The following is a 14,113-nucleotide window of genomic DNA, read 5'->3' on the forward strand; positions in this document are numbered from 1 at the left end:
GGAATTTCCACGTTGCCGTGAGTCACGGCAGGTAATTTTCGTCAGCGGGGAAAAAGAAAAATCCCGCGCCGGTATGAATTAAGGACGATTAGAATGCCAATTGTGTAGAGACGAAAGCAATTGCCAAAGCGTACGAGGAAGTAATGGCAATATGAACCAGACGTTGCGTTCCAGGATCAAATTAATCAAAGCCCAATAACGTTAAATCGTTTTCTGATTGATTATTTTAAGAAATAAAAAATGTTGTACTCACGGAAAAAAAAATTAGCTGCTGTAGCTAAATAACTTAGCAAAAACTGGACAGCTAATATTTTTAGTTGTGATAGCTAAAAATATTAGCTGTCCATTTTTTGCTAAGTTATTTAGCTACAGCAGCTAATTTTTTTTTCCGTGCTGTTTATTTCGCGTTTAGAATATTAGGTACTTTGAAAACGGAACTATTATCGTTACGCAATTAATTGTCTGCTGTCTTCGATTTTAATATCCACAAAATAGCTTATTGTTAGTCTCTTTAGATACGTTTTCTACTAGTTTTTTTATAGAAAGAATCTTGAAATGATTATACCTACTCAGTATTTTCTCCAGTGGTACCTTTTATCTCATTCTATACGGAAAAAATTTTTTTCTAAAAATTATGTAATCGTGATACAACATAGCATTTGGAAAATTTTATGAGTTTTTTGAAATTTTGTCATACATTTCTTACTAGTGAAATGTATCGTGACATGGCATTTCAAAGAATTTTATCAGTTCTTTTTAAATTTTGCCATACATCTTACTAGTAAAAAATGTTTAAAATTTTACAAACTTTTTACCATGTATGTTCGTATTAATATGTAAATATTTCGAGATACGTTTTGAAGTATATATAGCAGATATGTAAAAATGTAAATGTTATAATGAGATATCCCCTTTTTGTTTCTGGAATAAAATTACTATTTAAATGTAACAAACAAAATTCATAAGGCTCTGACGTGAAATCGTGAATACGAAGTACCTAATAAGGATATAAGAGCCAAACCCTGGCTGACGTAAATTTTTCGCAATAAATTAAAAAAATTAAAATCATTTGGACACTAGCATCCGGTCTTGGCTTCGTAGTCGCTATAAATGTATAGTAAAATTTCAAGAAAAAACTCACAAAGTTGTTCAAAACGTTGTCCCACGATTACGTGATTCATGATGAAAGAAAATTCTTTCCACGTACTTTAATCCGACTTGATTAGTGATATACTCTTGATATTCCGTAGTATCTCAATCAGATTCGTTCCCAGAGCGACCGGCGTTTCGGGCGGCACTTCCGGACACTTCGATCTTGCCGCGACAGTACCATACGGTACATTACATCGATTACATTATACGGGCAAGTTTACGTCATAAAGTAACGCGGTTTGTGGCACACGAGGCGGCACAAATCGAGTTTATCCTTTGCGAATTCCCGGAGCCCCGCCTCGTTAAAACAACGCCGACAGCCAGCGGAGTTTCCGTCTCGGCGGCCAACGTTGTTCCCGAACAACCTGATTGCCACACAGATGTACTGACACAGAGCAGACTATCTCTCTCTCTCGCAAGCACACACGTCCCGCATCTCTCTTTCCTCCGGTAAAGTTTGTCTTCCGGTGACGGAGTTTGGCGTAGATATCGACCCATCGTTGTCGAGGACAACGAGTTTCATCCTTGCGGTTCCGGGACGATCGTTAAACGAGTCGGACAACGACGGGGAAGAACATCTCTCCTCACGTTGTTGCCCGATGGAAACACCGATGCTCGGCCGTGTTTGCTTGGCCGGCTCGTTAACGGAGAACGGGGGAATCCGCGTCTTGGTTTTATCGAGTTTCCTTCGTACCTGCCGGAGACGGATTTAGAGCCTCGCAGACGTGCGACCGAAAGCATTTTCCATCCTATCGTTGAAAGATGAACAATTCATCGTCTTAATGCTAATCATAATAATTAAAGGTACGATAATGTATGCCAGACACAATGAAGAAGCGCGGATACGCAATAATATGAGTCGCTTCACGGGCTACGATACGCGGACGATGTCGATCGATTTGCGCGTCACAAAGGAACTTTACGAAGCCAATATCGTGCTGCGTATCATTAAAAAAAAAAGTAGCATAACCATATAATAGCACGATTATCGCTTGCGGAGTGGCAGTTACCGTCCGCGATGGAATATTGTTTATCGCCCGTAAATCTTACGAGCGATTCTCCCAAGTTCTTCGGAAATAATAATAACAATAATGTACGTGCAGAATAATAAAAGATTTCCTACGAACGTGTTTACGGAACGTACGCGCACAATAAAGTCCTATCGGCGTAAAACGCCTGAATTTAATGCGGACCGGACGTGTTCAATTCGGGTTGGAGATGTCGAGCGGCGCGATGTACCGCGAAAGGAAATCATTTTGGCACGATGCCCTCGTCTTGCCAATTTGGCGGCGTGGCGGCTTTATGAAATATGATAATAGGAGAATAAAGTCAATTCGCGCGTAAAACTTGGTGATAGAGCGGCGCATTTATTACGTGCCCTTGGACGACGCACGTCTCACCAGTTGCGTTATTTTATGCATTCTGATCCCAGAAGTGTAACGCGTAATATTGGCGAGTCCAACTTTCGACGGTCCAAACGGCGTGTTTGGAAAACAATTATACAGTTATAACTTTTACAAATTTTGCATCGGGCAACAAATTTTCTGTATTAAAACATTGGCCGGTTAATGTCGATTGATGAGCTTGATTATTCTTTTATGTTATATAGATAGATTTGAAAGGCGTGTATTTCGTCGAAAAAGTGTCTGGAAAATAGAATATGCACGATACTTTTCAATCATTATGCAAACACGCGTATGAATAATCTTGTTCTTGAGCTGTTTGTCTGATCGTTCTTGAACTCTTGCCTCTTCTTCGTCTTTTTCTTCAGCATGTTTATACGATATCTCATTGTTACCTTGCACCTAAGGATGGGATCAAGTTCGATGTGTACTTGAACATCCGGGTGAAATCCAGTAAACAAGTTTGATTTTCTAGGACTAGAGTAATTTTCGTAGGGAATACAGTTTCATACATTGTGTACTTGCGACTTGGAGGTCCCCACTAGTTACAATACTTTCGAATTGCAGAACGAATGTCGGAGAGAATTTTCCTTTATCCTGAAAATCATGTGATCGTGGGACAACTTGGCATTTTGAACAACTGTATGAGTTTTTGGAAATTTTACCATACGTTTTACTATAAGTAATTATTAATGAAATGTAAAATTTAAAAAAACCCATAAAATTCTTTGAAATACCGTTGTCTCACGATTATATAATTTTCATATACGGAGAGAGTTTTCTCTTAAAACTTACCCTGAAAATCATGTGATCGTGGGACAACATGACATTTTTAACAACTGTATACGAGAGTTTTTTGAAATTTCACCATACATTCTACTAGTAGTTATTAGTGAAATGTAAAATTTAAAAAACCCATAAAATTCTTGGAAATGCCGTTGTCTCACGATTATATAATTTTCGTATGTGAAGAGAATTTTCTCTTAAAACTTATCCTGAAAATCACGTGATTGTGGAACAACATGGCATTTTCAAGAACTTTATGAGGGTTTTTCCGAAATTTCACCATACATTTTACTAATAAACTATACTAACAATAAAATTACTGGTAGAATGTATGGTAAAATTTTAGCAAAGCGGCCGTTTAGGACCGGGCATAGGTGTACGTAGCCAGTTAAATTAAATTACTTAAGTGAATTCATATACCGTATTTTTTCCCACTTATCCTGTGCGCCAGTTACATACTAGTCTTAAAACACAGGTTAATCCCCGTAAGTGGAAGTGTTATCGTCAGTGAATTCACGCTTATAAATTATTTTAATAATGCTACACAGTAGCATCTAATATGATAGCGTGAATTCACTGACGATAACACTTCCACTTACGGGGATTAACCTGTGTTTTAAGACTAGTATGTAACTGGCGCACAGGATAAGTGGGGAAAAAATACGGTGTATGAATTCACTTAAATAATTTAATTTAACTGGCTACGTACACCTATGCCCGGTCCTAAACGGCCTCTTTAATTTCTAATTGATTTTATATCTTAAAGGACCTATGTTAAAATTGTAGTATTTTAGCAAAGCCTTATAACATTTTTTGAAATGCCGACGATTACACGATTCAGGATAAATTTGAAGAAAAAATTGTCCCCGTAGGATTCGTGATGTCCTTATAAATAGTTTCCATCGTAAAGAAACGAATTTGTACAAGTAGCACTCGAACTTAAAGAATAAAGTTGTTAGTTAACAGAATGTATAATTTTTATCATATTTTTATTACGTTCAATTTCAACGATTGATACTGTAACATTTGTAATTCTCGAAAATGAAAATACTAAAAAGAAATTGGCGCTTTGATCCGAAGAAAATACTCATAAAAGATTCGAGTGCACTCGATTCAAGTTCGAGTCTCCACGTGGCAGTAATATTCTTCTAACATTTTTCAAAGACACTCATAAAGAGCTGAGGAACCTACTTCGTTCAGGTTCGAGTCTAGTTGAGAAAGTACTGTTTTTACTTTTCGAAGCAATCGGAGAGAGTTCGGCCAACGCCAACAGATTTCGAACTTGCTCGCGAGATACTTAATCCCATTGCGAACCGCCGCCGTGTTAAGAAACAATGCAGGCGACTTCGCTCAAGCGGCTCGTTTAATCTTAATCGCGGTCACCGTCGCTCGATTAACATCCGCTGACAACGAATCGTCCCCGTGATTTCGCCACGGTGGATAGGAGGTCGCGGAGGTTTCCCGTTGACGCGCGTGCTGTCGGAAGAGACCGAGAGTCATCGGGGCAGGAGGGACGGGGAGGAATAACGACGTCGGGCGGTTGTCGCAGGAAATGTCGAAACGGCCCGCGTGTCCGTGTCACCTTTCTCTCTCTCGACGGTCCGTCGATGCGCGGCGATCCTAGTTTCATCGCGCGTGTAAGAAGCGCCTCGCGCACACGCCGCGCCGGTCGACGCGCGTGATCTCGGTCACGCAGCTCGCCGGCCGATACCCGTCTGTGCACGTACCGTCCGCTACCAGCGCCGGCGGATTACCGCACGGACACGTAACTCGAGCCATTTGAGTCGCGCTCGAGCGTAAGGAGGTCATCCGAAACTGTGCGTTATTAACTGTTAGCTGCTCGATCGCGAGCGAATCAACCGTCCATTTTGCACCGTCGCGCGTCCGCCGGCAACTTTTTTCCCGGTGAATCAAAATGCGTGGACCGGGCCACTTTCTTTCTCACCCGACGACGTGACTTTCGTCGTTTTCGAACGCGATCGTTTTGTCCCGGTTTAAATAAAGCCCTACCTGCAGTTCGCTGCTCGCGTCTTTCGACGCACTGCGTTAGATCTTACCGCGACGTGTTCCCTTCGGTGTTACTAGAGAAAAGTGCTATATTATGAGATAAGCTTCTAATGTCAGACAGCAGGTTTTTGCGGTCCAAAGTCAATCGCAAATCTTTTATCGCGACGACTGCGCGATCTAACAATTAACTTTTCACTAAACAGATTCCACTTCAAAAGCAATAAATTCATGGTGGAACCAATAGATGATGCCTGTTAATTTAATAAAAACCCTGCTATCTCATTTTAGGAGTTTGTCTCGCAATAGCGGACTTTCCTCTATTAATCTCCTCAGTAAGATTTGCTTGATTATTTTTGAGGTAATGATGTATGTACATGTGATTGTTATTTTTATTTATAGCAAATATTTATAAGAGTTTGTTATGTAAAATAACGAATGTGATAACACAAGTAATATGTTTTGTATGATCGGAGGTTACTGCATAATAATGTTTTTGCACGTACGTTTCCAACTCGACCAACTGCGCCGAGAAACTGCTGTTGGTCTTGAGAGAAACACAAACTGAAATACGCGTAATTAAACTGATAATTAATTTAATAATAATGACGCTAAATAAGCATCCTTTAGGGACGAACTGCAAAAATTTTAGAAGCTAATAATAAAAGGAAAAGCGGTCTTTTCAAACAAAATTGAAAAATTCTTTCCGAATAAAAACAGAAGAGTCTATTGAAACCTGTGGCAATAAATCTGCTTTGATTTCGCTGCAATTTCGTTTGACAAATATGGCAATATCTAATACCAAGCTCACGGCAATAATATGCACTGAAAAAAATTTTTTCGATACCGTAGCTAATCACGCGCAGAAAAAAAGAATGTTCTTCTTTTGAAAATAGGTTTAGTCTCAACGTGAAAATCTTGAAACGAGATTATGTTGCGTTAAAGAAAGAAAAACTTACTTGAGTGAAGCAATTTTATATAATTCAATCAAAACAAATATATGCTTATTATTTAAGAATAATTTTCTTGAATGGACAGGAAACGATATTGGATAGAAAATGACATATTTTCAAATCGAAGATTATAATGATTAAAATAATTTAATATGTATTTTTGAAGTGACAATTGTATTTAAATATGACTGTAATATTGTTGGAATGTAAGATTATTCAATGCTTCTAAGAAGATTGTTGCGTATATGGTATACAAAACAATGAACGCGTTCATTTGAGTACATAAGAGTTGATCTGACACTCATTTTTTTCTGTGTGGTTTGCTAAAAGCGAGGGGGAAACCGCTGACCAAAATCTTGTACACCAATGCCTACCAATGCCTAGCGGGCATTACTTTATCTTATTTTATTTTATTTTATCTTTATTATGCCCCAGCAAGGCCTAGTGCCCAAACTATTGCCCAAAAAATGCCTAGTAATGCCCAGCAATGCCGCGAATCTGTAAACCACAATGCCCTCAGCGGTTTCCCCCTCGGCTAAAAGTATTTTGCTGCCATAACTATAAATTGCTAAACCATAGCAAACAGTTTGCCGTCGCACCTAATACAATGGACACAGTGACAAAATATTTAGCTATCACAACTAAATATTAGCTGTCCGTATTTTACAACTGAAATTTAGTTGCCGCATGCAGTTCTTAGCTACGAACAGCTACATTTTTCTTTTCGTGTTCTCTTTTAACATTCAGAGAGTATCCACGTTATTCTCTTTTATGTCTTTTCTACATCTTTTACTCATCCACCCAATAAACATGGCACACCTTGGCATCAAACTGTTTGTTAAATCGTCATCACTGCTTACCAAATATGTGACTTAAACTGTGAAACTGAAAAAACTTGAATAACGGAAACGCCTGCGAAAACAATTACTTTGTCGTCCATTAGACATGCGCGCAGCTGTTCCCAGTTGCCTACTTCCAGGCGCTACGGTAACAATCGAAACACTAGTAGTAAAGAAGCACTTTCGAGACATCTTCGACTGGCATTACTGAGATTTCAATCGTTTGATTTTTCAAAGTAAATAATTGCGTCATTCCTTTATTGCCATTCCGTTCCCATGTCACACGCTCGAGCAAACTAGGCGGCCTCGTTAGCTAAAGAGAATTTCAGAGATTGATTCGTAAATTCGGTGCACAAAGTAAACAGCTCTGGGAAGAATATATGAGTTTGCGACTCGGGCTCGGGGGGATTAAAAAGTCCCGGTATTGCGTAGCGACGGGTAAATATTTCAGAATGCGGTTGTGTGTTCCGTTGAAGGTCCGATTGGCTCGGGCTGCGAATTTATTATTTATCTCCGCGATAGCCGAGAACTCGCCTGGCGCTCAGCGGCTTATTAATTGTACTCTCAACTCGCGCCGCGATTTTCATAATTAACATAATGCATAATTAACGTAATGCTATGCACGCTTCGTCGCTCGATCGTCAAGTACGTACGTTTCTCGGCAAATACCTTACCTCGGCGCCCTCCGTCGCGGAAAGTCGCGGATTCGCGACACCGCGAGGTGTTACGCAAACATTTGTTTTCCTGGCGAAGTGAGTAGGTATTGCCCGAGCGTGAAAGCAACGGGCGCGTAAACAAGGGGCCATCGAAATTGTGCCAGAGCTATTTATGCCTGTCCGCGTATATTTACCCGGGTCAGGTGAAAACTGCGCGCACGTTTCGGCCACTTAATTAAATATTACTCGACAATTCATTTTATTCATACCCGAAATGTCGCGCGGTGACATTAATTTCGCCGGCCTTCGGACAGTTTCGACGGTTAATTATTGGCGCGCCGTACGGTTTAGCGCAATAACATAATTTATACCGCCCGATCGCCGATAATGTCTGGCTCTGCTAAACAAATTGCGAAGAAACCGCGCGGTCGCGCGATTAAAATCAATCACGTCCGAGAGCGCGCCGGTGTTTCGTACATTACTATTTCCTCGCTCTGCATTCAAATATACGGCGCAAAGTTCCGAATTTACATCTTCCGAAACGTAAAACGGTTTCTCTTAGTTTTCTTCAGTGTACACACGTGCGCGCCTTTTGGCTCGTGTTGTTTCGAGTCGCTACCGAGTTGCCAAATCTTACAGCGTTGAACGATAAAGACAACCGCAATCGTATGGAAACTTTTTTTTAGATCTTTCATCAATTTTCTGCCTGGAACGAGGGGTAAACCGCTGATGGCATTGTGGCGTACATAGGCTTTTTGGGCGTCAGTTTAGATATTTGACCTTGCTTTGGGGCTGGCGCAGAGAAATGTGCGCTGCTGAGGCCCGGTTTCACCAACATTAGTAAAATTTTTAATTTTTTTCCCGTTTTTGATATAAAGTCGACCAGCATAGTCTAGATTTTGCTGCGTACTTTAATTCCGTAAAAGAGTTTTGCATTTCTATAAAGCCAATTAAAAGATTACTTCTAACAAAGAATGTCGATAAAACCGACCGCTTTAGGATCCCCTTAAGCTGCGACGAAAGAATGAACGAGTTCCTCTTCTTAAATCGATTTTACGCAACGTGTAAGATTCACAGAAAAAAATATTTCTGTAAATTATTTTACTGCGCGAAAAAAAGGTGCTGTCGCACGTTATTTCAAGGAGGCAGCGAATCTCTCACCGTATTGGCAAACGAGGGACACTGTTTCGGAACGGTAAGATAATGAGCGAACGCGCTAAGCCGCGTCGAATGCAAACGAATTTAAGCGCCTGATGCAATTAGCGCAAAGCAGAAGGGACGCAGCCTCCCGCGCGGGTGCGCGCGGACGTTACCTCTCAAATTGACCGAATTGAGTGCCGGCGCGCGAAGTGCGGGGCGCATTTCCGCGGATAGCACTTGTCGCAGCACGGATCGCGACAAGTAACGCAGCTGCATGTGCATCCGATAGAGTGCCACGCGGAAAGACCGGTTAAAGCGAAAATAATTAAAATTACAATGCCGTATAAATAGTAGGGGCATCTACATTGTTTTGTGTTGCAACATTCACTGAGCTTGCCGCACAAAACGCATATATAGTTGTCTCCGCTACTTATCGTACCAATGTGGGTATGACAACCACATACAGAGTGAGTCGTAAAGGCTGTCCCAACCCTTTACCATAAGAGGTGAATTACCGACCGCAACTGTAGCCAACTCGGGAAAAACTGGATAAAATCTCGTTGCACGCGTCTCAATCATGTAATATCTAATTATTTCTCGAGAAACGTAATTAGACATTACATGATTGAAACATGTAGAATGAGATTTAATCTATTTGTTTCCAAGTTGGCTACAGTTGCGGTCGGTAATTCACCTGTTATGGTAAAAGGTTGGGACAGCCTTTACGACTCACCCTGTATAGCTGTCCCAAATATTACTATTTATTGGGGTTGTGCCAACCCTAATTAGACATGTGGTAACCATATCGGTCTCTCCGTCATGCATGGTGCATCACGATTAATAGTTGTCTGACAATTAGTTCGACTTGACTTCCCGAACGTTTTATCGCCGATCGCGAAGCATTTTGCTCCTGCCGAGTCGCCTCTTGCACCCACGCTTGTTTCTTAATTTGATTTGGCAGTTGCTGCCGTACGCTTGGAAATGAGATCTTCAAACGAAAACATGTTTTCACGCAGGACATAAACATTTTGGAAAAGGCAGCGTTGTTACCTTAACCGTACATTTTTATCGATTGTAACGGGAGAAAGGAATTTTTCGAATTGTCATTTTCAACGAAAACTTGTTTCGCAAGCAGACACGATGAATTAATACCGTTTTGATCTACGCGAAACTGCGAGGAACACGCCGCACTTGATAAATCGCCTGTTCACGTATTTACGAATTAAAGCGTCAAGCACGCAAGGTCGCACATCATATTCCGCGAGAGGTTGAAATACCTTCAGGTTCCCCGGACATAAATTACTTTCCAAGCGTACGCTGCAGTTAACTTTTTCTTCCAATTTAATTATGATTTTAGTTTTTTTTTAAGCTCCCGCGCACGTAGATTGCATGCGTTTTCACCACCTTTGTTTTGGATTGTCTGTTGCATCCCAGGTCCAGGCGAATGTCCCAGGATATCACGAGCTCGAAGTCGACGGAGAACACCTCGGCGATTTATACCAGGTATGCAAAACACATCGTCGTCTTGTCACTTCTCTATCTTCTCTGGACTTCAACAGCGAGAATTAAGTATTATAAATAGTTATGATCTCATTACTGTCGTTGGTGTTTAGAATGTAGTATTGTTGTGCTTCCTATATTAGAAACGCACGTGCAAGATTGTACGTGAAAAGAGCGCGTATAAAGAATGCGAAGAGAGATTTTTAAACAGAATCTCAGGGTTTTCGAAAACGTCGCTTTTTTACCGACACGGTAAGCCTAGCCCGTAAGAAGAAGTGTGTGTAGTAACGCGCCGTGTCTCCCCTTCGATGTGAATCGTAGAAATCTACGTTTCGGAAAAGTCAAAATTGAGGAAATCCCGGAGGAAATGCGGCAGCAACGAGCCGTCGCTACGACATAACGCAAGTTCATTCACCGACTTTTTCCATTCACGGTTCTTCTTTTTGTTTTCGCGCCGCGTTGCACCGCGTTATTCAGGCCCGTTCGCAGGGATCTCATTGGTCTTTATCTTTGTCGGCCACGCGTCCGTGGACGTCTCGACTTATGGAGGCAACCTGCACAGTGCACGGTCCGTTGCATCGCGAAATTGCGTTTTGTTATGGCTAAGCGAGATTGCCTCCACCGAGCTGAGCGTTTTACAAATAGCGCCGCGCCAAACTATTAGTGTCTAACCCGCGTACGTCCCACGGTACCGCGAGGGCAAGTGGACGCGAGCGGGCCCTCCCGGCTCTATTTCCGAATGTGCCGGCGACTTGATTCCATTCCAGGGACGTAAACTTGCAAATAGAAATATCTTTTCATTACTCGATATTCTCGCGCGTATGTCTTCGTTACACCGAGCGTTCGTTATCATTTTCCATTCGCATCTCGAGCCACTCCGACCTTCCTTTCGAACGATCGTCCTTTCCAACAGTTTTGCGATATCGATATTTCGTAGTCTGGAGTGAAAATTGCGGGGAATTAAAAAAAACTTCATTTTTAAAAAAGATGCCGCGGAACGGAGCGCCTGCATCCCGACTCGTTTCATTCTATCTCGTCCGATCTATTTTTGCAGACTTCGCTTTGCTTAATCAAATTTGTTGCGCAACGAGCTCGGGATACAAACGAGGGTGAAGCTAATTAACGACTACGTTTACTCTATTACAGGAGCAAGAGCCGTAGCGTGGATCATGGATTATCACCTCTCCCAGATTTGGAAGCCCTGCGGAACAAGGTCGAAGGACGCTTCGAGTCCGTGGATAAACTCTCCAAAGGTGAGTACACGTTTTTATTAAATAATGGAAAGAGTTGATATCGCGTCAGATATTTTGCGTGAAAATTCGACCGCGTGTCGATCCCGCTCAGTCGCAACCGTCGTTACAGCTCAATCACCTCCAAAAGGACGGCGAGATTAATCTTTTTTTTTTCTTTTCAATTCGTAAATTAATAATTTCCTTTAGACACTCGATAATTCATTCGCATATTAAGCTCGAAATCGACTGAAAACACTCGGACCGTTTATCGCGATTTCGATATTAGGGATTCAATGTTAAGCATCCGCGGCAATTTATCTTTTCACTTTCGAAACGATACGTCATTGTACGACACCTGCCCCCGTCTATCGCGATCGATCCGATCCGCTGCGTCGCGAGCTGTCGAAGATCAATTTAACACGCGATGTCCGCCGATGTCGCGGGCGGATTCACGCACTCGATCATCCGCGGAGCATCCGACGCGGAAGTTCCGGGTGACGTCGGCGACGATGGGCGGGCGAATTGGAGAGGCTGACCATGATGACGGCGCGATCCATACCGTACGAAGGTCCCGGAGACCCGGGTTGTTTCGACGAATCAGCCGCGCGCAACCTTACTCGGGCGAGTTACATTGACTTACTTTCTCAAAGTGGCACAAGTGCCACGTGTGATCGATCGCCCTATCTCGCGCATACTTCGAAACCGACGCGCGCCGTGCACCAATACCAGCGCAGCACGCGAGCTTTAATGAAGACTAATTGACGCGCGGGATTAAGGATAAAGTGGTGTGGTAATTAACGGAGCAGCGTTTCGATAAATGCAACGCAAATCCGCCGCGAGAGATCGATAGGATTACGAAGAAGCGGCGAAACGATCGTATAACACAATATACATTGTCGCCCACGAGCCATCCGGATCTCTTTGTTAGTCGGGACGGATAATTCAGGAAAATATTATCCACATGCACGTTTCGCGTGCATCTTCGCGCACACTTTAATCTTTGAACAGGCCTGGCGGTTGCTTGTAATGAATTTTTCTCTGCCGTCTATACTTCAAATAAATCAATTAAACTCTCGATAATTTAGTAAAAGTGACAATTGGGCAGCGAGAATGTAACGCGATTTTTTAACACGTAAGTTATGTAATTGTATTCGATTATGATTGGAAACAATAGATGAACCTTTCAACCTCTAATTTGAGTCATGCTCGGCACAATGAATATTCAAAAATCAGTTAACTCTCGCTTTCAACTTGGTCAGATGGTGAGGGCTTTTAGATTCTTTAGTCAAAAGGCACAAAAGACATTGTTGTGAACCTTTTGACTAAACGATCATAATCGATTGGTCAAGAAACGAAAAATATGTCGAATAATCGAAGAAATAAAACAGTCAAAACGTTGCGTAAATACAGCACCGGAAAGAGAATTTTTTTCCTAAAATTTACCCTAAAAATCATGTAATCGTGGCATTTTGAGCAACTTTATGAGAGTTTTTTCAAGTTTTATTGTACAGTTTACTAGTAAAATGTATACTAGCAAAAGTATAATTACTAGTAAAATGATAAAATTTCAGAAAACTCACATAAAGCTCTTCAAAATGCCATGCTGTCGCGCGATTACATAAGTTTCAGGATATATTTTAAGAGAAAATTTTCTCCGTGTATAAAACAACGTCAGTACAATTGAGATATAATATAACAATTAAAGAAGTCGAATAACGTTAACTGTGTCGACTGATAAACGCGCAATTGTCGTAAAAAGGAACGATAATTTACCATTAGATAAAAATTGGATCTACGCTAGATTAGAAGCTAATTATTATCGGATTGATTATGATTTACTAAAGGGAACTTTTTTAAAAAATCGGCCAGACTGGCAAAAATAATGATCTTTATTTTAGTCACGACGTTTCGACCTCTTTATCGGGTCTTTTTCAAGTACAATCTGGAAACATTACAAGTGCTCAAACCGCAATATAGAAAAAGAACACTTTAGTATGTACATAGCCGGAAAATACCTAAAGTTAACTGAACATTTTTATTTATGCCGAAACAAAATGGGTTCACGAGTCTGTTGCAGCAAAATCATAATATCATATCTGAAATTGTTACAAGTAAATAAATAGATAGTTATTTTTGTAGTTAGAGAAATGAATAAATTAATACATTAAGAGTAGGAGTAAAAAAACAGTCAAAGGAATTAGATAATAAGTTGAATAAATAAATGAATTGTTTAATAAGTTAAGAGTCAAAAGGTAAAAAGACGGGCTCATGGACTCACCGTGTCCCGGTAGTCAGTGGATTTACAATGGTGCTGTCAATTTCTAGAATTTCCAAGTAGCAACCGTTATACGTTTGCGCATCTCGAATAAAACTGATTAGCAAGTAAGCACAATATAAGGTGAAACAGCGAGTTAAACAGATTTTATAACTCTATCATATATTTAAGGA

General features: G+C 41.0%; 1 protein-coding gene across 1 annotated transcript in view; it reads left to right on the plus strand.

Annotated features, from left to right (window-relative positions):
* The window catches only part of LOC105559952 (oxidation resistance protein 1), a 159,523-nt gene that overhangs the window by 71,109 nt on the left and 74,301 nt on the right, over window positions 1–14,113 (plus strand). Inside the window, exon 2 of the mRNA XM_012008626.1 lies at window positions 11,580–11,686. Within this exon, the coding sequence (XP_011864016.1) occupies window positions 11,580–11,686 (107 nt within the window). The remainder of the gene's footprint in view (window positions 1–11,579; window positions 11,687–14,113) is intronic.

This window comes from Vollenhovia emeryi, unplaced genomic scaffold (assembly GCF_000949405.1).
Source record: "Vollenhovia emeryi isolate VEMERY1.0 unplaced genomic scaffold, V.emery_V1.0 DF939248.1, whole genome shotgun sequence".
In the NCBI taxonomy this organism is placed as follows: Eukaryota; Metazoa; Arthropoda; class Insecta; order Hymenoptera; family Formicidae; genus Vollenhovia; species Vollenhovia emeryi.